This window comes from Panicum virgatum, chromosome 2N, assembly GCF_016808335.1.
Source record: "Panicum virgatum strain AP13 chromosome 2N, P.virgatum_v5, whole genome shotgun sequence".
NCBI classification, from domain to species: Eukaryota; Viridiplantae; Streptophyta; class Magnoliopsida; order Poales; family Poaceae; genus Panicum; species Panicum virgatum.
The window spans coordinates 56,155,857-56,183,368 of record NC_053146.1 but is presented as its reverse complement, the minus strand read 5'-3'; the positions used below and the strand labels follow the sequence as shown (position 1 = coordinate 56,183,368).

Sequence of the window (27,512 nt, the reverse complement as noted above, 5' to 3'; positions counted from 1 at the left end):
TTCGTCGCCTTCCTCGTCTCTGCGGGCAGGTTTCGGGAGGCGGCCGAGCAGCTCACTGTGGCCATCAGCGACGACAGCTTCCGCTCGGGCAAGGGCATGACCAAGCGCTAGCTCCTGCTCCGTGCTGCGGACAAATCTGGCGGGCCACTACGTGAGGAATGGCATCCAGAGCAAGGCGAGAGACGTTCGAGGAGGGCGCCACCACCGCGGCGTGGGAGGGGAGGACTGTTCGACGAGGCCGCCGGCGCGGAGGCCGCGGAGTACCGATAGAGGGTCGCGCATATGGAGCCGGGGGAATGCTCGTCGGAGCATGCGGGCTCTCAAGCTGCGGGCACACTATGAAGGCGAGATGCTCCGCGCCGAGGCGGAGGAGGCCGCGACGGCGAGCGCGCGAGGCGGGCGTCACGGTGGAAGCCCTCTTGAAACTGCTCGGCGAGCTGCGCCGCGAGCACGCGCGTGGGGGCCAGCCCGAGCGCGGCGGCGATCGAGGCGGTGTGCAAGAGCCTGGGCTGAGCGCCCACGACGTGGAGCCGGCGAGGATGATGCTGCACCGGCGACGGCGGCGCTGCGGGTGGAGGTTGCGGAGCAGAGGTGGGGGAAACAGAGTGATGTGGGTTGGATCCGGGCGCGCGGGCCGGACCGGCATGGGGTATCTGATGACTTGGAGCTGAGATGGAGTGATGAGTTGGCAGCCACGTGAGTGAAAATGGTAAAAATGTAACGATTTTCTTTCTCCTGTGTTGATTTTGTAGTGTAAAAGAGTATTATCTCAAGAGATGTATTGTGTTATAATGGTAAAATGTTAAATGCCCCACCCTGCTCCCTTCCCCGCCTCGCACGTTGTTGGCCGCCTGCGGCAGGCCAGCAGTCACGCAGGCCCCCAAACGGCGATTCAACTTCTCTGACTTCATGAAGCGAAGTCACAAAGCTGAACAGTGTTCTGAGTCAGTATATTCTTACATGCTGGAAAATGTGGCTTTAATTTCGATCAAAACCATCAATTCTATACCTGAGAATACAGGTGCATAACTGACTTTCCAGTAAAAAAAATGTGGGATCAACTTTGGTACAAGCAGAGCATCTTTAAAACAGAGGCAAGACTCAGTTATTTCCAATTTTTGCATCTAATTTCTTCTCAGCTTCACTGATGACCTCTAGTTGTTCCAATAATGCCGTGAGCTTTCTCATGTCCTCTTCCTGCACATTCTGTGGAGCCTTCTCACGGTAGCCAGAGGCGTCCATTTTCTGTGTCAAGGCATTTTGTAGCCTACATGTATAGCAAGAGACCAACCATGTGAACGAATACCAATACCATGCGATAACTGTAAAAAAAGTGGACCATGAAGACGGGATGAGCACACGTACTTTTGAATTTCATCCTTTTTCTTCCTTAGCTTTTCACGTTCAGCATCTGCATTTAGAGCTCCTTGGAGCTGAAGGTACACAGATAAGTCTTTATTTACAACAGCAGTGGCACAGTCAGCTGGGGTTTCATCGTTCTCTGTCAGGATCTGAAGAATTCCAAATAACAGATCAGTGCTCTTGTTCAGGAGCTTTTAATTCTGATGAAATTCAATTTTTTTTCCTTATGTATGTACCATATACATATGAAAAGATGCTGAAAGCCCAGGAACAGTTATTTGGAAAGAATCAGTGGGTAACAACAGCAATTTCAAGCAATAAAACTCCATTTAGGTTTCAGGATTATTGATTGTAGATGATGCAAGGCATATATTTCCCTAGTGAAAAATAACAGTCATACAGAAACGTAAGGCACAACCTTGAGATGTGATACGGAGGAAAGAGACACAATTAGAGATTGATAGCATTGGATAGTGGCAGCAATCTCTTGGCCTCGGCAAAGTGCAAAAGCAGGTCGTCTGTGAAGAAAGAAAAAAATATCAACAAGATATTACTCCATTTTGCAAAAGCAGGTTGAAGAAGAATCAAACAAGCAAATACCAAACACAAAAACAAAACAGATGACCATGCACATACCTTTCATTTGAATCTGTTGGTGGCTTCATCGATCTTATTCTGTTCACGGCATCTAAGACAATGTCCATTTCGTTTTCAAGTCTATCATTAGTCCATTCCTGTCATAAAGAAAAATAGTTTCCATGTGTTAAGTTCTCAAGATTCTTCACTCAAATCACCAATTGAATTTTTCCTACAAGAATCTTCTTTAGGACATAGGTATTACCTCAACAAGAGATGGATATTCCGAAATCATAATTGAATCTTTCCTACAAGAATCTTTGGGCTGTGGAAGACGCTGCCACAGCTCTTCTGTTACATAAGGCATGAATGGGTGGAGCAGGCGCAGACCAGTCTCCAGGCAGATCCAAAGGGTATCTCTGGAGGCAGTTCTTGCTGATTCAAACTCTTGAGAATCACTGAAGAAATAAGGTTTGATAGCTTCGATAAATACATCACATAGCTGGTACTGCCACCACGAGTATATAGTAGATGTTGCATCAGAGAATTTGTATGCTTCTAAAGCGGTAACGGTTTTGCCAATAGCCTTGTTAAGCACTGAGAGTATCCACTTGCAGATTGGTGGCATGCGAGAAACATCTACAGTTGCAGGTGGAGTGTAATGATCACCCAGTTTGCCCATCGCAAAACGGATGGCATTCCATAATTTGTTGCACCACTGTCTGTATCCAACCACTCTCTTGATATCAAGATTTATCCTGTCAGACTGATAAACAAAACAGATTGTAAGAAAAAAACGTAAATGCATGTACAATAAAGAAAAAAACTCAACTGGGCACCATAACAACCTGGGATGTGTAAGCAATCAGTGCAAAGCGGAGGGCATCTGTACCACATTCAGCTATGCCATCAGGAAAATCTTTCTTCTTCCCTTCTTTTGCAATGATTAATTCATTTGGATCCAGGTTGCCTTCTTCCAAACGTTTCAGAAGACCTTCGAGTGACATGCCATTTATCACCTCAAGCGGATCAACAACGTTCCCAAGTGATTTTGACATCTTTCTCCCGTGTGCATCACGGATCATAGGATGCAAATAAACCTGAGATTGGTCATTGATCATTGGACATGAGATAAACTATACTTGACTGCCATATGAAGTGTAGAAATTTTGTAGCTCCATTATATGGTTGGCTTGTTAATTGAGTTCTGAAATAAAAGATATAATTTGGAGCTACAAGCAAAAGGAAAGATGGTAACTTCATGCATTTAATATAACAGAAATAAAGGATGATGTCACCAAACATGTGAGCAATATATGGTAACTATTAAAAAGGTGCAGAGTTCATTCAGAAGGAAATCAATGTGGACTGCAGAGATTAAGGGCAGGGAACATAAGCAGAGAATGATTTAAAATGGGCAGGTTCTTCATTTCAGTTAACAAAATTCCAGTAGCTTAAACATCCACAATATTACAGGTAAATTGCACTAGCATGGGAATATTGAATATTGTGGATGTTTAACCTAGTGCAATTTACCTGTAATATTAGACTAGACTGCTACGATCATATGATACAGTTTAAATGGCAGTGAACTGGGACTTATGCTATACCTTCTCAAATGGCACATCACCACCCAGTTGCAGTCCCATCATCACCATCCTTGCTACCCAAAAGAAGAGAATATCAAGTCCAGTTTCTAGCACCGAAGTAGGGTAGAAAGCATGGAGGTCAGCGGAATCGGACGGCCAACCAAGTACTGTTAAGGGGAAAAGACCAGATGAAAACCATGTATCCAGCACATCAGGGTCTTGATCTAGCCATAATTTCTTTCCTGGATATTTTTTCTGCGCCTCCAGGTTTGCATCGCTTTCGTTTCTTGCAACTATCCAGCGATTATTGTCGGAACCAAGGCTTTTATCCTGGTCATCTTCTAGTGTCACATACCATGCAGGTACACGATGTCCCCACCATAGTTGCCTCGACACACACCAATCACGTATATTTTCAAGCCATCTGCAAGGACAGCAGTAATTAATGGGTAATTTTATTTCAGATTTAGATAATTCATTTGACATGACAATTGCCTACCCCAACTTGATTGGGACAAAAGGCTATGTTGTTATTGTATTTGACATGACAATTGCACGAGATGACACATCATAAGATATACCTGTACCAGTCTTGTTCATACTGCTGGGGAATAATCTCAATCTTTTTGGACCTTACAGCATCAAGGCCCGCCTTTGCCATGGAGTTGCAATTAACAAACCACTGTGGTTTTATCATAGGCTCCACTACATCATTAGTTCTTGAACAAACACCCAAGCTCATTTCATTCTTCTTTGTGCCTTTATAGAGCCCCTTAATTAGAAAAAAAAAATGTTAATCCATCATATAAAAAAAGAAGGCAAAGACTTATTTTTTATTAAAAAAAATGATCAAGCTATCAACAATTTCCACAGCACGAAGGATATCTGTAAGACATGAGATTAAACAAATATATTTATGGATAGCCGATCCCAAACTGACACTGATAAGCTGTTTTCAGCACAAATGCTGAACTGCAAGTCATGCTAGAATATATAACATGGTTATGATACAAAGACCATGATATTTCATACAAATGATTGATAATAGGCAATTTTCAGTAGAGGTGCAAATGGGTGCCCCTTATTGTATCCATTGCCCCTCTTTAGTTCAAAAAATTGTACTAGTTTCTCAAAATGAGCTCGCACTTTCGAAAACTAGTACAAACTTTTGAACTAAAGAGGGACGGTGGATACCCTTAGGGGCACCTATTTGTACCCCTAATTTTCATGAGATAGTTAAGCAAATCCAGTAATACCTTTTCCTTCAGCGCCTCAATAACAGCAACTCTAGCTGTGAATCTGGGCATTCCTTCAAATTGTGCACCACCATTGCTGTTTATTTTTCCATCATCAGTGAATATATTGATGAAGTCAAGGTTATGCCGTTTTCCAACCTCAAAGTCATTTGGATCATGGGCAGGTGTAATCTGCATAGAAACCAGAAAACGATACAATCTATGGGGAAGGTCCAAGTAGGTAAAATAAGATTATAAAAAATAGCCATCAGCAGCGGCTCTGACCTTTACAGCCCCAGTACCAAAAGTGGGATCAACTAACTCGGCATCACAGATTATTTTGAGTTTCCGTCCATTGAAGGGGTGGACTGCATACCTTCCATGCAGATGCTTATACCTTTTATCCTCAGGGTGAACAGCTATTGCTGTATCACCCAGCATCGTTTCAATTCTGGTGGTTGCTACAACAATCTCACCCAGTCCTTCTTCAAGAGGATAGGCAAAAGATATCAATACACCAAACTGCACCTCATTGGCATAACCAGGGACCTTTAACATAGTTTCTTCTTTAAGTTCAATATGATCAACCTGTCAAAACAGCATTTTCCATCTTAATTATATTAATATATTAATCATGCATGCAAATGATAACAATGTCTATCGTATCATAGAAAATATAAAAGTTCCATCAACCTCGATGTCCGAAATTGCAGTTCGAAGTGTGCAATCCCAGTTCACGAGGCGATAATCTCTGAAAAGGAATAAACCATTAAGATGTAAAAAAACTAGGATGACAACTAAAAAAAAGGAAGAGTAGGTCAACAATCAAGCAAAATTGATAGTGGGAAAATTTTCAATTTAACACTTGAACAGAAAGTGTGGAGAAACTAACCTATATATTAGGCCTTCCTTGTGTAACCTGACAAAAGCTTCAGTTACAGCTTTAGATCTTTGCTCATCCATTGTAAAAGCCTGGTATCCAGTTTGAAATGAAGTTATTATGCATGGTTCAAGCACGAGTCATGCCTTTTCCCAACTAAAATAAATAGGTATGTTACCTCGCGGGACCAATCAAGTGAGGCCCCAAGCCGGCGCAATTGATTCAATATGGTACCACCATATTGATCTTTCCATTTGAGTACCTGTTTGTAAGACAGTAAAATGGAAGAAATGAGTTGAGCAGAAAATTGATACATCAGGTACAGGATTAAGCATTCAAACAAAACAGACAACTTTTTCATTCAGAACATTCAGAACATAGACACTAAGTAATAATGGAAACAAATAAACAATTGGCCAACAAAAATAATATGTCATAGAAACAAGTGCTTACTTCATTAACAAAATTTTCACGCCCTATGTCATGCCTTGTCAGCTTCCTTTCACGCATAAGCTTCTTTTCAACGACAACCTGATATACATGAGAGAAAATGTCAAAAAGTACAAAACATTGAAGTACTCAATTGTCCACCAATTAGTCCAAACAAGAAATATGAACCACAAATGCTAGGTTTCATAGAAATAATACAAGTTGAAATGAGCAAACACAAAGCACACATTTGGCCAAAATTATACAATATTGATTTGCTTAAGGGAATAGAAGTAACAAAAAAGCTACCTCCATCCTGTCATCCTGAAATATAATGGATTCTGGCTATGCACAAATGAATGAACAGGTGCTAATAGTAAATACACATCCAAAAGTAGCGAATGAAATTCAAAATATGATTTCAAAAAAAAACACTAAATTGCAGAAGTGTGTTCTATCAACATGTCCCAACACCCATGTTGACCGATTGCTTTTAATGGCTACACATTGTTAACTAGAGCTGCCTGCATGGATCTCTACAGGTTTGTTCCAAACTTGATTGAGAACATATCCAGCCAAAATGAACATATCAGGAACAAAATCATATCATCTGAAGTTTTATGTTTCATCATATAAATTCCATGAGATTAATGCAGACCTGTGTGGCAATGCCAGCATGGTCCACTCCAGGAACCCATAGAGCATTGTACCCTGACATCCTACGCCAGCGTATCATAGCATCCTGCATTGGTTAATGTAACGAGAATAAAATCATTGAATAGTCAATGTCTATAGTGTAAACATGGCATATCTGCAAAAAAAAGGAATACCTCTATAGCCACTGTAAGCGCATGGCCTATGTGAAGAGCTCCGGTCACATTTGGCGGTGGCAGAACCTGAAAAGAAATAACAATTCTTTGTTGGAAGCTTACCCACTATTTGACAGTACAAAAGCACTACAATTACGTAAAAAGATGCAGTATTCTAAATCAGCTTCTAGCTAATCTTGCACAACCTTCAAGAGCATGAATTACTTACTATAACAAATGGTGGTTTTGTGCTTGCAGGATCTGCCCCAAAATATCCTGACGATTCCCACCAGGCATACCATCTGCATAAAAAGAAAAAATCATGCAGTTGAGCTAGATATTTACAGTGCTAGGCGTTATAAAATCGACAAATGCAAAAAAAAAGAACATCATACGATTTCTCAACTGCACTTGGACTGTATTGCTTGGCCATCTGAGGTGCAAGCAATTTCTTCCGTCCATTAGGAGTGTCTGGATCAATGAAATCCTCTGGATTTTCATCCTCCACAGCTTTCTTCCTCTGTTTTTTCTCTGTCTTCTTTGTTCCGTCTGAGGTTGCTTGGGCCTAAGTCATATCCAACAAGCATTTCACTTACTTTTGTTTTGCCTTAACTTTCATCTGTTCAGTCATATAGAAATTCAAGAGCATTATAATTGAACCTGGAGCCTAGCTGCCTCCTTTTGTTTTGCCTTAAGTTTTTTCTCTTCTTTCTCTTTTGCCTGCAAGTGAAAATTTCACCCATAAATGACTATTCACACACACCGCAACAAAATAAAAGTCCAATCTCATAACTCAGCTCATTTCCAATTTCAGTGAAATCACTGTTAAGTTTCATCTAATGACCATTTCCAATTACCAATTAACCATTTGGGCCAACACAGATATACAGTATCGAAAGCAAAGCAAGAAAAGAACTTGGTTGATACCTTTTGGTCTTTTTTCAGCTTCCTTTCTAACTCTTTCTCATCAAGTTGCTGCACGAATTAAAAAGGAGTGAATATCGAACAGAAATAGTTGCTAACTAAAACACCCAGAAAAATGCAATTCTGACTGCACAATGGTGCCAAGTACCAACCCCCCCCCCCCCTGATGCCCATTTTTCGTGTGTGGTTGTATGTGTGGGGAGCATTATACTACCAAAGTACACAAATTGTTACTTCATACTGTTCGTGCATTTCTTCAGGCGCCACTAACACATACTAGTATGCATTACACAACCACTCAATACAAACTGCTGATTCAGACATCTCAGAAAACAAACAGTTGATTCAGCAACTACATGTCACAACTGCAGTTCAATTTATGGTCTCACACTTCCCACGCCACGTGATAGGAGCGAAAAACGCAAGCTATCCCCATCTATGCGAACGCGAGATAGAGTGAGATAAGTGAGTACACGTACCTTCTCCTCCGCAACCTTCCCCGCCCCCTGCGCCCCGGGCTGCTGCACAAAAGCTCGCCCAAATCAGTCCAACAAACAGAGAGGAGATCCCCTGGGGAAGGACAGGTCGCTCGATCCGCGCTCCTTTGCTTACCTTCTCCATGCTTCAGATCAAGCCGTGCGGGTTGGCTCTCCTCTCGCCGCCGCCGTCGCCGCCGCCGCCAGGAGAGTGGATGGACTACGAGGACGGCGGGAGAGCGAGCAGCAGAGGGTTGGGAGGCTAGGGTTCTATGGGTTTTTTCGGTTTGGAGATGAAAGGGATTGGGCAGGCCGGCGAGGTGGAGGCGGATTAGACAAGTGGGTTGCTCTCTAAATGTGTCACTGGCACGTGGGGTCCGCTATTTGTTGGGCTAACTTGCACACCACGGAATTTCTGGCCCATAAGCTTTTCTTCTCTTTTACCTTTCGGGATGGATGGGCTTCATGGGCTTTCTTCTCTTTTCCTGTGGGCGCTGATGAATCCTCTTCATGGGTTGGGCCGGCGTACGCTTTCGTTCCAACGCTCAGAAGATTTGGGAGCAGTGGCTTGAATTCCTCGCGGCGCGCGTCCTCCTATGCCGCCTGATCACCCCCGAGATCACAGGCTCTGCCGTCGCCCGCGGGACGCCGATGCAGAGGAGATGAGAGTGTGCGGCGGAGATCAACATGTGTGCTCATTCCCGCGCTGCGTGCGGGCATGTGATAGCAGGTTACGCAATTGCTTCTCAGCAGGTGATCGATGGACGAGCTCAGCTCAATGGCAGGCAGCAATCGGTATCCCCTGCCCTGCTGCCCCCCATACTAGGTAGAGGTTCTGTTTCAGAGACTTCATGCTTTCTGCATCACCTCAATGGAGTGCTTCGAGTTGAGCTTCATATATCTGTTCAAGACTATTCCGGCAGGCCTTCTAGTAGGGCAAGATAGCAGCAGCACACTTTTACTAATATAACTTCTAGATTAATGCTAAAAGCAAATAAGTAATTATTTCACAGCATTGACCTAGACAAATGTTTTAGAGTAAAAATGAAGAGTTACTCTATCTCCCCTCTATGATTGTAAGAGTCACGGTGCTCTTAGAGTTCGTCGAATCTTCTTTCATTTGCTCCATATCACTTTTTCTCTGAACAAAATATGCAGGGTGATTTGGCGCTGGTAGTGTTGTGCTTCCATTCTCCAAGTTGAGCACAACAGAAGACATGAACGGCCTATCGTCTGGATTTTCCTGTACGCACAGAAGACCCATATGGATGCAAAGTGAAGCTTCATCTAGTACACAGCTCTCCGCAATACATTTGTCTACCAAATCTATTGCCTTCCCTTCCTTCCAAAGGTTCCACGCCTGAGACAATCACATCGCTCATAGAGATTGTACAAAAAGATCAAAACCCTCTGCTATATAATAATATTTACTTACATAGACTATTAGGTTTGAGTGACTCGGAATGCGATCAACAGAGCTTATCTTGATGCCACTTACAACCTCCAACAGTAAGACACCAAAGCTATAGACATCGGACTTCGCAGAGAAAATGCCTTCCATCGCATACTCAGGTGCCATATAACCACTGGTATGAAATATGCAGAAATTATGAACATGAATTTGGTACAACCATATATTAATTTGCGAAGAATAGTACTTACTATGTCCCAACAACTCTTCTAGTATTTGCATTTTCCTGGTTGTCACCGAAGATCCTTGCCATACCAAAGTCTGCTATCTTGGGTCTCATCTCTGCATCTAGCAAAATATTACTAGCTTTGAGATCTCTGTGTACTATTGTTAGTCTTGAGTCATGATGGAGGTAAAGAAGTCCTCTTGCTACTCCTTTGATTATCCCGAACCTTATTGGCCAATCAAGTGTTGCATTTCTTTCACGATCTACAATGAACAATCATGGAATGTCTAGTAAAAACTGTAATTATATAATTACTCAGTCGCACATGACACTTGTTTTTTTTTAAAAAAATAGCATTGAACTTGTATGCAGTAGAACATACTGAAAATGATGGCATCCAAGCTTTTATTAGGCAGGTACTCATAAATCAACAGCTTTTCATCTCCCTCAATGCAGCAACCAAGAAGTCGAACCAGGTTTCTATGTTGTAGCTTGGCAATTAAAATAACTTCGTTTCTGAATTCCTGACTTCCTTGGTCTGAGTCCCTACTAAGTCTTTTGATTGCAACCTCTTGACCACCTTCTAATGCCCCCTTTGTAATTATCACATAGAGAAGTATGATTGTGATATGTTGTGAATATTACTTAATTAGATAATCAATAATCTAGGAAAAACATAGTAAGGAAGTTCCCTCATAAATTACCTTATAAACTTTGCCAAAGCCACCTTGTCCAATCATAAATGTATTGGAAAAATTGTTTGTCACGACAAGAATATCTTGGAATTTCAGAAATGGAAGTTCAAAACCATTGGTACTTTTTTTCTCTTCCAAGTTCGTCTGTAGTAGTAGAATAACCTCCATGCATTAGCGTCATCTGATTTGCCATATTTGTTTTCCTTCCTGCTAACAAAAGTTGTTGAGTACTTTGTTCCTGAGTAATTGTGATATTATATAGAAGAAAACATACCTCTGAACTTGCGGACCCATACAAGTAAAATGGAAGTGAGAACAATGACAATTGCCAAAATTGGTAGTAAAACTTTCAGTGTGTTCTTTTTTGTCCTTTTACCTGCAAGTAAGTGCAAAACTTATTAATATAGCGCCAAGTTAATATCACACGACTGCAAAGTAGTTCAGTTTTCAAACAGCCTAACAAGTGGTACGATCTTACAAGACATAATATTACCTACTTCACTAAAATAATGACAACTAGGAATTAAGATCAATCCTTAACTATATGTCTTATGATAAATTAAGATCACTGGAAAAGGGAGGAAAAAACTGTAAATCTCAGTGCAGTATCTATTCTTGATGCTCATATATTGACTCCAACATGCATTCAGCCATACCTTGTGATCAGCTTACGGTTCAAGGATGCGAGCATATTCCAAATTAGTTGCCACTATCCTACTACATGTTATGATCTTGCTGCCTACTTTACATACTGTGTAGATGAACAGCTGAGTTCCGGCGAACTACAGATGTATATATATAGCTCCCTTAGTTTTCATGGAGAACTTTTTTTTTTTGAAAAGAACGGCAGGAGCACTGCCAAATCATATAAGAAGGGGAAGGTTTTCATGGAGAACTAACTAGTGGTACGTGTTATTATGTTATCTGCATATTTTCAGCAAGTGACTTCAGTGCTAAGATGATATGGATAAAATGATAATTGAAGCGATGGCAGACTCTAACGGTCATCCCACAAGTTCTTCTTGGGTATGCTTCCGACGAGATATCAAATGTTACCTGATGGCATGCCTGCAACTCGGAGATATAGTGTCTCTTGACTATCAGCACCAGCAGTATTGTAGAGACGCACACCCAACTTCTGCATGTCGACGAGCCGGTGATCACCAATCCACACAAGGCACCGTGTGCCGTCACCATTTTCTGTGCTCACATTCAGTGTCGCATAGGCGTAGGCCACACAAGAGCAATTGGCACTGCACTCAGCTGCGCACTCCTGGAAGGTCTTTCTCCCGATGCGCACAAAGTTGTCAGGCACCTTCATATCCGGCAGTGCCAAGAAACCATCACTGCACCGAAACGCCTCCTTCCGCTGGCAGCCCTGCGAGAACCTGCCATTGTTCCACTTTTCCTTGTCCACGGGCTCGAACCCATCAAGGCACTTGCAAGTTGGGGCGGCATCAGTGCAGTCGCAGTAACCAGAGCGCCCGCAGTAACCGTACCTGCTGCACTCATAGTCTGGCGACACTCCAAGAATTGCCCAGTCCGACGAATCCCTATTCCAAACACGTGCTTCTAGCCGACCAAAGTAGCTCATCACTGTCCTTATGGGCGGTGCACCATCAGAGACTGTGAAGCTCACGGATATCTCATCGACGGTGGATACAAGCGCCACATATAGCACAATGGTGGAGTTTGCCTGAAAGTATTGCTGGCTGGTGACTGTGAATCCCGTCCACACAAGGTCGCGCCATTCCGGGAGCGAGCCGTTCCAGATGAAGGGTTGGATGAATGGATCTGTCTCGTAGCCGTAGGAGAAGGCACCCGGAGAGGGGTCGTTGTGGCCGTTCCAAGAAACAAGGCGGTTGCCTTGATGCGTCTTGTGGCTACTCCACATCTTCATGCCAGGGAGTATCGTGTCAGTTGGATGGTCAGAGCTCTGCCATAGGACCATGCCGCCCGGTGACCGTAGGATGAGATTGCCGGTGTTCAGAAGCACCGCCACCGATCCAGTGTTATCTGACCTCGGCGACGACGACGGTGAGGAGCTTGCACCGGTGGTGGCGTTGGTTGTCCAGAGAACACGGCCGGTGGCATCGGACAAGACAAGATCAGATGTGTCGTTGGTGACGACAAGGGAAGGAGCTGATGAGAAGATGGCCGGCGTTTCCCGGTTGGCAACCCACACCACGGTGAATTGGGGGATGTTGTTGTACCATATGCCGAGGTATAGCTTCTCTGGAGTGGAATTGGACGGGGAGAAGAAGCCCAAGGCGAAATCACCACCATCAGATATGACGGTGGTGCCGGGCAAGAGCGGCTTGCCTGGGACAAGCCGGTCGTCTGAAGAAGCACACAAGGCCTGCAAGAGGAGGAAAGCTACAGTACAAACCGACATGGAACTCATGAATCCCATCAGATCAGACATCCTGATGAGGCTGCTCTGGCTCTCTGGATGAGTTTACTAGCTAGTTTATGCCTCAGGGTGAGATAGGCGCCCAAGATAACTTATATTGTAAGATCCTGCATACACGCTTGGTGTGGACACAACAATGCAACAATTCCAGATTTCTCATAGACAACTGTAATGAGTTCAAACATTCTAGTCAAAATATGTTTGTCGTGGTTGAAAAAAATGTACACATCGATAGTAGTTAGTAGGGTTGTTTAATTTATTTCCATGGCATTAACAATTGTTTTTAGAGAAGGGGGTTGATACCTTGGCGTCATGGGTTTCTAGAATTGTGAAGATGAAGTGCATGCTTTGACTAGATCGCGAAGAATGCAGGCCTTCCGAAACCACATCGCCGCCTTTCAATAAAAATTTACTAATGTATATTATCCCCACCATTGACGAATTTAATTTTGTTTAGCACCTTCGGGGGGTGGGGGTGACGGGGGGGGGGGTATCCCACCTACTTTTAACTGATCGATAGCGCTACGCAAAAACTGCAAAGCACGTAATAATGAACAAACCTGGCATTCCCGGTCGAGAGTACAAGAGACAACCCCAGCAATTGGGGTTAGTAAAGAGCACAGGAAGGAGGGTAACAGAGAAAACTAAATTACAATTTGCTAGCTACTTCTTCTAGACGAGCAGCTCGCCAGCTCAGGTTTTTTGTTTCTGTAACGGCAGGTCCACACATCAATGTCCTTCAATACCCGGCGTAGGACGACATCACGGGGTCAGAGTTGACATGATAACTAAAAAAAATCTTGGCGTTGCGGGGCTTCCAAATCTGCCAGAACGCGACCGTCGACGAGCATGACATCGCCCCGAACCGAACTTGTTCCCGGAGGTTTATGCCGAGACCTGTCAGCCAGGGGCGACGGAGGTCACAGGCATACGTGTCAAAACCGAGGAGTTCCCAGACCACGACGAGCATGACACTGACGAATTTAATTAATCAAGCCGCCGTAGAATCCACATGGTCAAACTTTCCAACAAGTAAGGAAACTCCAACAGCTTACGTATATTGATTTGACTAGATAAAATTAGATAAAGTAAAGTAAAAACCTCTAACAAACTTTTCATTTGACCCATCGGTAACAGGCTCGCCATCTCTCCCCCTCCCCTCACTTTTTTTTCCCAGGCGCAGGCGCCTCGCCATCTGCTCGCTAGCTCACGCAGCCCTACTTCCCGCATCCTCCTGCTGCTCCCACGCCGTCGCTGCCCCTTGGCGCTGCCCTCGGCCCCTGGCGCTGGCGCAACCCCTATTGCCGCTGTTCCCACATCATCGCTGCCCATGGCAGTTGGGACGGCGAATGGGTGTAACACCCCGCCCCCAACGCTGCACAGCTCAGTCCTTCCAAAGGGTGAGCCCGCTAACACATAGCACCTCACTTACGATTTCGTCATCGCTTTGCGTAAAAGGGTTAACCCGAAAGTGGACCGGATATCACACCCGCCCCCCTCAAAGAAGCAGACGTCCTCGTCGGTCCAACTCACCCACACTAGGCAAATGTTCAGAAATCTCCCCCCCTTGGCGCACGCCCGTACGTCCAGTGCCGACGCCATATGTCATGTCATGTATCCCTAACCAAGTACACACGCGCCATACGCCATATGGCACACATTGACCCAACGCGCAATCGCGAGGTCAGCTCTGATACTATTTGAAACACACCGCTCCAAACGCCGCACAACCCAGCCTTTCCGAGGGGCGAGCCCACTTACACATAGCACCTCATTTACCCTTGCGTCCTCATTTTGCGTAAAAGGATTAACCCGAAGGTGCTATGGTTGGAAGCCAAAGACTTATAATTGGCTACACCCTTACTCAACTAGCAATGTAAATTGGACCGATGTCACAGTGGGTGGGAAAGGCGAGCGGCGGGTCTAAAGCCCTGCACGCACCCTGGCCAAGGAGGAGGCGTCCGGCGAGTCGGCAGCCGCGTCCAAGGGGAGCACCGACGTGCAGAGCTTGGCGAACCCGCGGCAACAAATCCAGGCATAGAACAAATTTAGGAATTTACGCTCACTGCGGCTGCCCTGGTCCTTGACCTTGGTGACGGCTGTTGGGGACACCACCTTCGGGCCGGTCGCTGAAGGTGCGCGAAGACAAGACGTCAGGAACAATGAAGCCGATGTCAAGAGCAAGCGCGGAGATGGCCCGTCTTCGTGGATCTTCGGGTCGGAAGACGAAGACATGCGAAGACCGGGCGACACAAGCGTCGTGACGAGTAATCAGTGGGCCCCACGGTCTTCGTCAATCAGGACGAAGAGGGCCGCCTGGAGTTGTGGGCCCTTCTGAGCTGTACCGCACCCATGCTGTGATATGGAAATCACGTGTACGTCCGGGAATATTCCGGGTATATGACCGTTGTAAGGGTGTAAAAGAGTAATTGTACATTGGAGGCGTAACGCCACCTATAAATACCCCATGTGATGTTCATTGATGGGACACATTGAATAGAGAGAACCTTTCCTCCTTGTTTTGCGTGTTCATTCATTACTATTGTAGTGTCCCTCCGTTCCGAAGACACTCTCCACCAACAGTTTGGCGCCCACCCGTCGATTCGATACACCACATGGCGGTGACGAAGAAGAAAGGAACCACCGGAGCCACTTCGGAGGACACGACGACGACGACGACAACACCCTCGCAGGGCAAAGTGGAAGCAACACAGGCGAACGGGGCTAGCAGCGACAGCGTCTCTGTCGACGCCCTTGCAGATGGCCAGCTTGAAGTCAACCTCGTAGACCTCAGCGTCGCAGCCGAAGACATCGCGGCGATGCGTCGCATCGATGCTCGCATCGAAGAGGCGCGAAGGGCTCAACAGTAGACCTTGGAAGCAGAACCTTCGGAGCCACAGATGACAACAAGAGCGAAGGAGAAGCAGACCATGCTCACCTAAGCAGAACGTCAAGAGTAGTACAACAAGTTGAAGGAGGAGGAGCTTCGCTGCAAGGCGATGCAGGAGAAGCTCCGTGCCCAGCGGCTGCAGCTCGAGAAATTGCAGGCACCTCCACCACCACCACCGCAGAAGGAGATGATCGGGGTCAACCCGCGGCAACAAGAACCACCAAGGTTCCGCCCAAAACTCGTGCCGGTCGAAGAGATCTCTGACACTCTGAGTCAGACGCCGAAGAGCATTACCGAAGAAGGCATCAAAGAATATCACCATTGTCCGAAGAGCAAGAGGAGGTGCAGTGGCCCCATCGCCTCAACCCAGCAATATTGCCGCAGTTTGATGGGGAGTCAGACCCCGAAGAGTTCCTCCTCAAATACGAAGCCACCATAGAAGCATCAGGAGGAGGCACCGCGTGTAAAGCGAAGGTGCTCGTCCTCGCAATGAAGGGCTTGGCACAGCGATGGTATGCAAACATCCCACCAGGAACCATTCTGTCTTGGAAGCAGCTTTGCCTCGAACTATGTGCAAGTTTCCGCGCCGTGAGGCCCGACGAAGTCACATCTTGCGATTTTCACGATCTAAGGCAAGGAAGCATGACCTTGCAAGAATATCTTCAGAGTGTCATGAAGCTTCGCGCAAGAGCACCTAATGTTGCCGACCAGAGCATCATCGATTCGGTGGTGAAGGGGATCAACCTGGGACCATGCGGAGAGTACATATCCCGGCGCAAGCCGAAGACAGTCATGAAGCTGTTCGAAATAATGCAAGAATATTGCATATCCGACCGTGCGAAGAGGAGAAGGCTCGAGGAGAAGAACGAGCATGGGGCCGGGGCCGGGGCGGCGCGCGGAAGCGCCCGCATGGGGCCGGGAGGTGGCTGCGTGGACGCGTGCTGGCAGCTGGCCCGGACGGCTACCACAACTTTTATTTTTTAATCGACTATTAGGGGCGGGTGATCGGGTAAACCGCTCCTAGAAATCAATTTCTAGGGACTGGTGATCGGCTGACCCGCCACTGGAAATACATTTTTAGGGGCGGGTAACGCAACTGCCCGTGCAAACTGCCATTTTTAGCAGCGAAAAGTAGAGACGGGTGCGACATCCACCCATAAAAATGTCATTTCACTTGCCCCTACAAACCTTTTATGCAGTAGTGCAACATCCTACCTAAGCCGACAAAATCCAACGTCTGGGATTGCTGCCTGAGCCAGGCACCTTTCTTTCCTGTAGCCCCAAACAGGTCTGCGGATTTTGCACAAAAGAACACACAGAGCAGAGATGGATGGTAGCGGATCGGGTTCGGGGCGGGTATTCGCGGTTTTTGGGTTTTCGGGTTTCGGGTTCGGTTTCTAGTTTTCACCTGCAGATTTGCGGGTTCGGGTACCCGAAATATTTCGGGTTTGGGGCGGATCTGTAAATACATCCGCGGAGCTCCATCGGGCCCCCGAAAATTTGAGTCCATAGCCCACTAGCAGCCCATTTAGAACCCTAGCTATATAAGTGCCTAAGTCCTCATCCCTCCCCCCTGACCCCCTCCCCTCCCGACTCCCCCCGCCTGGCTGCCTCGGCCTCTCCCCGACGGCCCGACCGCCCGAGCTCGAAGCCCCGAACCCCCCTGCCCCAGCGCCGCACGCCCGCTGGCCGCTGCCCGCACCCATCCGGCGGACCGGCGCCACGCCGCAGCCGCCAGCCGCTCGCCCATCCCCTACCCCGCGTCGCGTCGCACCCTGCCTCCCATCCCCGGCCATCCCCTGCCCCGCGCCGCCCATCCGGCCTTGCTACCCACTGACGGAGAGGGATTGACCCACGACGGAGGCCGGGAGGCCGGAGATAGACGCCGCCAGCGCCGATTCGCCGACCCGCGCGGCTCCGCCTCCCGTGACCTGTCCGCCGGCCTCGCCAGTCCTTGAATCAAGCAGGTCAGGAGGTACAGTGACATATTCTTCTCCTGAATCTTGAATTTCATGCATCCTCTAAGTGTCAAGCAGTCTGTGAATCATGGAGTATGTGTTTGCCTTTTTGCATTTGTCAGGAAGTGAGCAATGTCGGCTCGTGGTACTTCAAGTGGATCTCAAGCTGCTGCTGCATCTCAATCTGTTGGTTCTCGTCCTCAATCTCGTCCATGCCCTGCAGCCAATTCAGCAACAGCAACACAACCATCCGATTCAGCAACACCGGCAAGTGATTCTGCAACTATAGGTAATCCTGATGTGGTAGAGGTAGAAGTAGAAGATGATGCCCCTGCCGCTAAAAAGAGAAAGCTAAGATCTGAAGTATGGAAAGACTTTGATTTGATTAGTGTAAATGGGGTTTGGAAAGCAAAATGTCATTGGTGTAAAAAACATTTAGGTGGGGAGACAAGAAATGGTACAACTCACTTGAAGAATCACCTTCTTGTATGTGAGGACAGAATTACTAGAAAAAGTTTAACACAGTCAACTCTTAAATTATCTGCAAATCCAAAAGATGGCACAGTCACATTAGAGAAGTATGTGCTTGATCAAGATGTTGCTAGGAAAGAACTTGCTTTAATGATTATTGTCCATGAGTATCCTCTTTCCATGGTGGACCATATTGGATTTCGCAAGTTTTGTGCTGCATTGCAACCAGCATTCAAGTTAGTGTCTAGAAACACAATTAGGAAGGATATATTGGATATGTATCAAGTGCAGAAGCAATTTATGGTGAATTATATCAAGAAATTGAGTTCTCGTGTTGCTGTTACTACAGACTTGTGGACAGCAAACCACCAGAGGAAAGGTTACATGGAAGTTACAGCTCATTTTCTAGATGAAGATTGGAAGCTAAAAAGTTTTCTTATTAGGTAACTATAAATCACAGCATTTTGTGTTCTTGTGTTATGCAAATTGTCCACCACAATCACTTATGATATCTTATTGTTGTAGGTTTATTTATGTTCCAGCACCACATACAGCGGAGGTCATAACTGATGTTCTCCATGAAGTTCTACTAGATTGGCATATTGAAAGGAATATGTCCACTATAACTCTTGACAACTGTAGTGTCAATGACAACCTCATGAAGAATATGATTGGCACCAATGGTGATGACCTTGAAAAGAACAAGACTACCATGGAAGGCAAGTTACCACTCCCCTCTTGTATGTTGAAGGGCAAATTAATTCATATGTGTTGTGCTGCACATATTTTAAATCTGATTGTGAAAGATGGAATGAGTGTCATGGAGAAGGGAATTGATAAGGTGTGTGATAGTGTTGCATATTGGTCAGCCACTCCTAAAAGACATGAGAAGTTTGAGAAAATGGCAGCCCAAATGAAAGGAAAATATGAAAAAAGAATTGCTCTTGACTGTAAAACTAGATGGAACTCAACTTATATTATGCTTAGTACTGCACTTATTTACCAAGATGTTTTTGAGTGCCTTGCTTCTCATGCTTCATGTGTTCCATCAGAAGATGATTGGAAGTTTGCTAGAGAGCTTTGTGATAGGCTAAAGATGTCTATGATGTAACTGAGCTACTGTCAGGCACTAGATATGTCACAGCCAACCTTTTCTTTCCCAAAATATGCAACATTTTTTTGGCAATTAGGAAGTGGCAAAGCAGTGATATACCTAAGGTAGAAGAAATGTCCATTAAAATGAAAGAAAAGTTCAACAAGTATTGGTCAGATGTGCATGGTTTGATGGTTGTTGCTGCTGTCCTAGATCCTAGGTATAAATTGCAACTATTGAATGCTCTTTTCCTCAAAATTCATGGGTTAGAAAGTATTGCTATGGAAGCTGTCCACAAAGTCAAGGACTTGTTGTACAATCTGGTTTTGGAATACCAAGATTCTATGGAGGATGTTGCCACTACAGATGGTGCTGAAACTAGACCTAGTGCTCCAACTCAGATGGACGATGAGGATTGGATTGGTACCTTTGATGATTACATGTCCAAGCAGCCAACTGTGACCTTGTACTTGGAAGAGCCACGGTTGCCTAGAACACAAGAGTTGGGTATCATTCAATGGTGGCAACATGCAGGGCTCAAATACCCAACTTTACGAAAAATTGCACGTGATGTCCTTGCTATTCCAGTGACAACGGTGGCATCCGAGTCAGTCTTTAGCACTAGTGGCAGAATAATCAGTCCACATCGTAGTAGGCTTGCCCCATCAATGGTTGAAGCACTTATGTGTATGCAAGCATGGTCTCAGGCCGATATGTTAGGTAAGTGTAATTTCTACAAATATGTGGTCTCGTTCTATATAAGTTATATTATTAATTTGTGAATATATCAATGCAGGATCTCAGTCTACTTTCGTTGGTGCTTTGATGACTTGTCTTGATGAAAAAGATGAAGAAATGGTATTGCTGTCATTTGCTTATGTATTCAACTTGTGAATATACTTATATACAATGATGAACATTTCAGTAATGAGTTATTCTCTCTATTTTTGTTTTGCAGGATGAAGATGATTCCACCATAATTGATGAATGAATGATAATGATGAACTATGTAATAATGTTATTTGTTTGGAGGCCTAGTGGCAAGTGGCCTACTGTTATTTGTTTGGTGAACCATGGATGTTGATTTCTATTGTTTCACTTGTATTGAACATTTGAACTTTGGAGTGCTCCCTGTGTGGTGCTACTTTGTTTGTAATAATCTCAACTATTTGTAATAATCTCACTGCACTATGTCTTGCTGGAATGTAGTTGCTGTCATGTTTGTTTGATTGTTTATTTGTTTTGCACTTTAGCTGTCCATGCTTATTGGAAACTTGGAAATGGTGTTGCTGGCTTGCATTGCTGGTTTGAAAAAAAATCGGATTTCGGATTATCCGTTCGGTTTCGGGTATCCGCGGGTTTCGGTTTTGGGTTTGAATTTGTACCCGAATTGGAGTTCGGGTCGGGTTCGGGTTTCAAGTTCGGGTTTCGGTTTTGGGTGCCCAGATACTCCACCCGAACCGAACCCGACCCGTTGCCATCCTCACCAGCAGACAGGGTGACACTTTACAGTTCTGGAGGGGCGATAGAGCGATGCAGTACCAACATATGGTCACTTGGGTGGAAACTGTCCAAGAAAAAGATCGAAATGGGTACAGTTATGCCTTGAAACGAAAGGATTACAGGAACGGTCAGTCTAAAAGGGGTATGTGAGCAATGTTGGGTGAAGTCATGCTTTGTTTTTATGTAGAATTTTTTTCCTTCAACAAATCTTTGATTTTATTTCACAAGTCTATGAGGAATGCAAATTAGGATTTTGGAAAACCAAGACTCTGCTTGAGCTTTTTGTTTGCTATGTAGTACACTAGGAATATTGGCGCACTAACGCCGTGCCCGCTCCTGCTGTGCACCCCAACGCGTTGTCATGTCACGCCTGTAAACTGTGATCATATAATTGTGCTATATTTTATTTGTTTATGCTTGAGCCAAATTTTCAGACTCATAGAAGGCACTGCATCCAATGCTGGAAACAGTACTTGATATCCTTAGTATCATATACAGATATCAGTTTGTCATCTACGCTATGGATCTGTTTGGTTGGGTGGCTAACTCCCAACCAGCCTCCAATAAGCCACCCAGCACATGTTTGGTTGCCTGGCTAGCCTCTTTAGCCAGGATACAGCAAGCCAAATCGACCTCTTAGCCTGGCTCCATGGAAACGCGAGATTCGACCGTCTCCAGTTAGCCAGGCTTGTACAAGCGGAAGATGCTCCAACGACTTGTCTCGCGTCACCTCTTGTGCGTCTACCTCTTTCTTCTTCATTGTTTCTCGGCAGCAGCGGCAAACCTCAATTCTTCCCCTTCGTTCCCCGACAGCAGCTCTGCATGCGGCGGCGGAGGTCCAGCTCCCACACGCGGCGCCCGAGCTCAGGCTCCCGCTTGCGGCGGGGGAGTACTCGGTTGCGACGGTGGAGCACCCGCACGGACGCTCCGCCTGAGCTTAGCGCTCTCGCCCGCACGACCGGATGCGCTCCCTGCAGCCGGCGTCGCTCCCCACTCCACCCTCCCGCACGGCAGGCTCGCCTAGTGGATGCGCTCCCCTCGGTTTAATCAAAGGAGTACGCGCCTCAAACGCGCCACTTGTAACCATTAGTTTAACATTAGCTTGCTGCTTTTCCGAATGGGGATTCAGTGCATCTAGCACCGTCGCGGAGGGAGATGAAACGGTAACTTCACCTTCAACCAAGTACAAGGTAATCCTATCAGCGTATACATCCAACCAAACATGAGCTAGCCAATGCAGGCTACCGCAGGCCACCCAAACCAAACAGAGCCACTAGCATTGATTCAGCCTGGACAAAGCTGGCCGAACTTAAAATCCTAGCCAGGCTACAACTAGCTATGAAACCAAATAGACCCTATGTTATTATAGGAGTGCAGTCAGTTTCGAAGAGCTTGAACCCAAAGAAATGTAAAATCTGAAACAGTAAAGGTGGGAAAGAATAAATGAATGAGAATTGCATTGCAATAAAGTACATTGAAATTAATATCATTAGTTAAAGAAAAGGAAAAAATAAAGTATCCCACTTGAGAAATCATTCAATAATAAATATAATGTATGACCTCTATGCCTTTTAGTCCAACAAATTACAGGATATCCATAAATAGAGAACATAAAAATAGAACTATACATAAGAAATGAGTGTTCTGATGTAAAAAGGTGCCTCGTTGAGAGTTTTAACGGCACCTAATGTAACAGAACCACCCAAATTAAACCGACTTAAGTGCGCTAACTATCATTTTAAGTATTAATCAAGCCACCGCGCACTTAAAACGGTGTAATCCGGCAGCCTGCTGGGTTAAGGATCGAAAACACCGGAAGTCTCGCATGAAGACGAGCACAGATGATTACAAGCAGATAAAAGTTCTCAAATTTAATTTACACCACGGAGTTTTACAAACAAGATTACGCAAAAATATCAGAGTTCAAATTGCAGCGGAAATTAAATAGAAGTTTAGTTTAGAAAACAACGATTACTACGATGACGTGAGGACGTCACATCGAGCCCACCAATGTGCATCCTGGTTAGCTCCAACCAGCAGTAGCTACCTGAAAACAGGGTGACAACAAACCCTGAGTATACTAATACTCAGCAAGACTTACCCGACACGGGTATACTTAGCCCACTATCTAGACATGCAAAGCTTTTTGGCTCTGGAGTTTGTTTTGCTGAAAAGTTACTAATACTGGATCCTTACTTGCAATATTTTAGCTCAATTTAACTTTATCAGGTACCAACTAGATTTGCCTAAACATCTAGAGCATGCATGGTTGATCACATTAAACCTCTATTTAAACCCTTCAAATGTCTTCAACTCATTCTCATTTCATCCTTACTACGACGTGACAAAGTGACCAAGGTTCTCTTAACCGAGAGAGACGGCGAATCGATCCGATTTAACCTTGCAAGGTGGACCTAACTCACACGACACGTGCAGCCACGTCGGACCACATATGTCAACCGTTCCCATCATTACCCCGACGTTTGAATTACGCCTGCCAAAACCCGGGTGAAGGGTCCCTCACGGCGAACTCCCAGAGAACCCGGAGGCGACATACTATCCAACACCCGCCATCATTCCACTCCCAGAGTAGCAGGTCGCGATTCAAAGTATCATTGCAAATCAGGTAATTAGCTTACCGGTTTCGACTACCTCCTACTTCCGGCATGTGGTTAGTACTGTTCAAACTCAGTCATCACTGCCAACAACGGAATGGTCCTCAATCGACACAGGCGGAGATTTCTTTTCATCCATTCTATACCATTAATCCAACTCATTTCCGCCCGGTCTCTATTTTTCTTTCCTCACAGATTCATTCTCAAGCCACTTTTACATAAGTAACAAAAACCTATACCTCGCGAGTGACAGCAATCACTCGACTTCTACCGGATCCTAATTAAGCATGGCAATACTAACGACACATGTATACTAGTATAGACTCATAGGTACCTAGGGAGAAACATGCATACTAGGGTTCCATACAACTCCTAAAAATGTAAATGCACAAATAATTAAATAAGCATTGAATACTTAAATTAGGGGGTTATGCTCCGGGGCTTGCCTGGGTTTGACACAAAGTCAGTGTTGGTTAGATGATACTCGCTTGGCGAGCAGCTTTCTTTGGTCATGCACATCGGGATCCATCCATCCATCTTCTGGATATGTCAACCAAACATCATCTTCGGGTTCGGCTCCGACTTTATCCTTTAGTTCCACGCGTCGTGCATCTAGCGTACCTATATGATATGCAATGATGCAAATGCATGAACGTAAAGAAAACAACACACGAGGCATATAAAAGGCATACAAGATAAACCGAGTCACACCACACCGATTTAAGCACCAAAAGGTGTTTAATTAGATACTACTCAAATCTTCCATAGAAAGATAGCAAGGAACATTAAGTATGGTAGGCAAAGCACGAGAGAGCAACTAAAGACTTTATTTAGCTAACAAGCCAACATAAGCAAGTTTTATAAAAAACCACCAACATACTAGTTCTAAATGATTTCACAAGGTTAGCACATGAACAAAACAAGTTGCCGCAATTATCTATGCAGGAAGACATTTCTTAGCAATAACAAAAGAAAAACTATATCTAGGAACCATATAAATGTAAAAACTTGTCATGCAGCAAGAACCTGATAGCACAACTTAATTAGCATGACAAGATACTGATAAAGAGTGTAAAAACAAATTGCCAACATTTAAAGTGTAAAAACAAATTGCCAACATTTATTGCTAACATAAAGCATTTATTTTAGCCTAAACAAGACAAGCTGAACAAAAATATATTTACACACATGTGCATAGGTTTTGGACATGAAATTTTTATAGTGAACTAAACATGCAAAGATTAAGCTATTGCATAAATTTCATAATTTTTCGACTTCCAAAACTGCAGATATTAAATAAACAAGCTAAAACAAGCATTATTCATGATTAAATCAAAATATCACAGAAACATTAAACAACAAGTAGCTTAAATATTTTTCTTAAGTTATACATGTCAAAACAAAGCTATCCCAACTGGTTTTACCTTTTTACCATTTTTCTACTATTTACTATGCATTTTCAAAGCTTGCAACCACTTAAACTAACATTTAAACTAGAGCAAAAACTATTTAGAAACTTAAGATCAACCTGTAAGGAAAGTTGTAGATCTTAGAACAAGGAATCCAACAAATTTTAGTTTGCATTTTTCTGATTTTTCTATGATTTACTATGATTTTTCAAAGTTTCAGCCAATGTATTACAAAGGAACCCTTCGCAGCACTATTCATATGAGTCATAGACTTCGCAGAAAACCCCCTGGACTTGTTCCAATTCTTGTGTGGAGCCCCTGGTCGCGATTTTTGGAACAGAGAGGCTCGGGGAGCTTTGTACCAGCAAGAGGAGGCCATCCCGGCGGCCGGGGAGGGGTGGGGAGCATGAGGGACACGAGAACTACCTCTGGGTGGTCTCGTTGAGGGTTGGGGGCGACCGGAGAGGCGCCGGCGGCGGGAGCAGTGAGCGGCGGCGGTGGTGGCGCCATGAACGAGCATGGAAACTTGTGGAACGCGATGGAACGTGGAGAGCACGAGCTTCAGCGAGTCGAGAGGAGTCGATTCTAGCCGTTGGTTGGTGGAAACTGTGGCCGAGAGATGGAGTTCGGCGACGGCCTGAGTTTCGACGAAACTTTAATGGAGACCGGTGGGCGGGGGTGTCGATTCCAACTGGGGAGAGCTTGGCCGGGAGCTGAGGTTGCGGGAGGAGGTGCGGGTGGATGTGGTGCGGCTCCTCGCGGAGTGAATCGAGGCGCGGTGGCCCAGGATGGCCGGAGCGGCGGCGATAGCGGCTCTGCTCGGCTCGACCAACATAGAGGAGGGAGGAACTGGAAGAGTGAAAAGAAGTGGATAGAGATGCCGAGGGAGGATAAGGCCGGGGAGGTCGCGAAGGCTCGTGCCCAGGCTGCCACGGGAGCCGGCGCGTGGCGCGCACAGCACGTCGGCGAGCAGGTGCTCGCCGCGCGTCACGTGGCCATGGGTGGTGGAAGGGAGCAGATAAACACCGGGAGAAAATGGTTCAACGAAACTTAGCTTGATTTTGACCGTCCAAAACTCAAAACTTCATATAGAAACTCGAAAAATTCCAAGAATGAAAGTTGTTCAAAATTTGATTTCCTCCAACTTTTGTTTTAGGCAAAACTTTATTTGAAGATCAAATCATGGTTCAAAATTTGAAATGTTAAAACCAAAGCATTAATGTCCTATTCAAAGCAAAATTAAAAGTTTTCTTCAAATTTTTGTACTAAAACTTGAAAAACCATAAACACGAAAGTTTTTCGCCATTCCAAACTCTACAACTTTGTTTTTAATCAAAAGTTTATTTGAGCAAGAATTTAAAAATTATTTTTAAAGCATGTTTCATTGGATTTGAAAATTAGTCATCATTTCATGTGTTAACAAGCTAGCAAAAAAATGTAATTAAAAGATTTTATGCATTCAAGGTTAGTGCTAACAACGATATCAAATACACGATTAACCATAACTACAGGTGATTAACACCTGGGGTGTTACACCTAATTTTAAGCAAGGGGCATGCATTGCCGAATCATGCTAAAAGGTCTGAAGCAGGAAAGGGGAAACCCCCAAGAAACAAAATCACTTGTCAGGACACATTATATCAATATGCTAAAAGTATAGCACTTCCCTGATACCAATGTTTAAAAGACATTGCTGTGTGAAGAGGGGTATGGGCAATTGGTATGGTCCCCACTTGAGAATGAGCATCCTAGTTGGTCTAATTTTGATCACCAAATCATGGATGAATAACAGGACAACATATGAGGAATTGTTATTGGAGATGTGATGAGTAGTTCACAGAATACGATAATGCAATGAACAATAGGTGTTCTTAATGATGGTAACGCTGGTCAGCAGGCAAGCATGCTTTATAGATAAATCAATTTCCTTAGTAGAGCAACTGGAACAACCAACGCCAGGAAAATAAGTAAAGAAAAAGAAGGATCAAACTGAGCTGAGAAAAAATATTATACATACCATTATGAAAAGAAATACACCAACTACTATCTGTGCTTGCTACAGAAAGGTAGCAGAAGTTAAATTCAAAAAATGTGCATAAGAGTATAATGGAGTTAGAAAGTCTTAAGCCACAACACAAATAGATGGCTAGAGGTATGCATCAAGCTACAACAAAAATACTAATGATATCAGATAGATGTATAATCAATAGAATTACATAAAGATCTGCAAGAATGATCTAGGTGAGCCATACACGACACACAATGGCTGTTCACACCTTAGTTGTAGTCGGAATATAGATAAAGGCTAAAACCTGCAAGCTTTAGAGCCTAGAGATCCAGGGATGTGAATTTTGTCAACTTGTTCCATAGCAGCTGCAGTTTTTTATTTAAAAATTTCTTGGTTGATGCTACATCCAGACTCATTAAAGAGAGCAGTGCAACCTAATGTAAAGACTAATTGAGAAGATCACCCCTTCGTCTCAAGCCAGTCTAAACCAAATTGCATTAAGATGTGCAAAGAATGTTTTTCTATAATGAAAAGATAGCA

At 44.6% G+C, this 27,512-nt stretch overlaps 1 protein-coding gene, 1 long non-coding RNA gene and 1 pseudogene across 3 annotated transcripts; 1 reads left to right on the top strand and 2 right to left on the bottom strand.

Annotated features, from left to right (window-relative positions):
• Positions 1-951: 951 nt before the first annotated feature.
• On the bottom strand, positions 952-8,590 carry LOC120658271 (valine--tRNA ligase, mitochondrial 1-like). Of its 2 annotated transcripts, none has more exons than XM_039936510.1 (22): positions 8,417-8,590; positions 8,284-8,325; positions 7,808-7,855; positions 7,541-7,600; positions 7,276-7,445; positions 7,110-7,182; positions 6,902-6,967; positions 6,730-6,813; positions 6,096-6,173; positions 5,821-5,904; positions 5,655-5,734; positions 5,456-5,513; positions 5,048-5,350; positions 4,784-4,954; positions 4,109-4,299; positions 3,549-3,951; positions 2,787-3,038; positions 2,204-2,704; positions 1,999-2,096; positions 1,781-1,880; positions 1,366-1,511; positions 952-1,267 (listed from the first exon to the last, which is right to left on the bottom strand). In XM_039936510.1, the coding sequence occupies exons 1-22, from the start codon at positions 8,423-8,425 to the stop codon at positions 1,102-1,104; spliced, it is 3,183 nt and encodes a 1,060-aa protein (XP_039792444.1). In that variant the 5' UTR covers positions 8,426-8,590; the 3' UTR covers positions 952-1,101. The 2 variants fall into 2 exon arrangements, with proteins under 2 accessions (XP_039792444.1, XP_039792445.1); XM_039936511.1 differs by having other exon boundaries at positions 8,284-8,322; positions 8,417-8,585.
• Positions 8,591-9,247: 657 nt separating this feature from the next.
• On the bottom strand, positions 9,248-13,075 carry LOC120658282 (annotated as a pseudogene).
• Positions 13,076-19,979: 6,904 nt separating this feature from the next.
• LOC120658486 lies at positions 19,980-20,432 on the top strand. The gene is made up of 3 exons (XR_005668699.1): positions 19,980-20,157; positions 20,234-20,295; positions 20,396-20,432. It is a non-coding gene; the product is annotated as an uncharacterized LOC120658486 (long non-coding RNA).
• Positions 20,433-27,512: the final 7,080 nt, after the last annotated feature.

Excerpts from the sequence above, each read along its gene's own strand:
- LOC120658271 (XM_039936510.1), bottom strand. Across the intron at positions 6,968-7,109 it reads CAAAACCACCATTTGTTATA|GTTCTGCCACCGCCAAATGT; the intron begins GTAAGTAATTCA and ends ATTTCTTTTCAG. Across the intron at positions 5,514-5,654 it reads AAGGAAGGCCTAATATATAG|AGATTATCGCCTCGTGAACT; the intron begins GTTAGTTTCTCC and ends ATTCCTTTTCAG.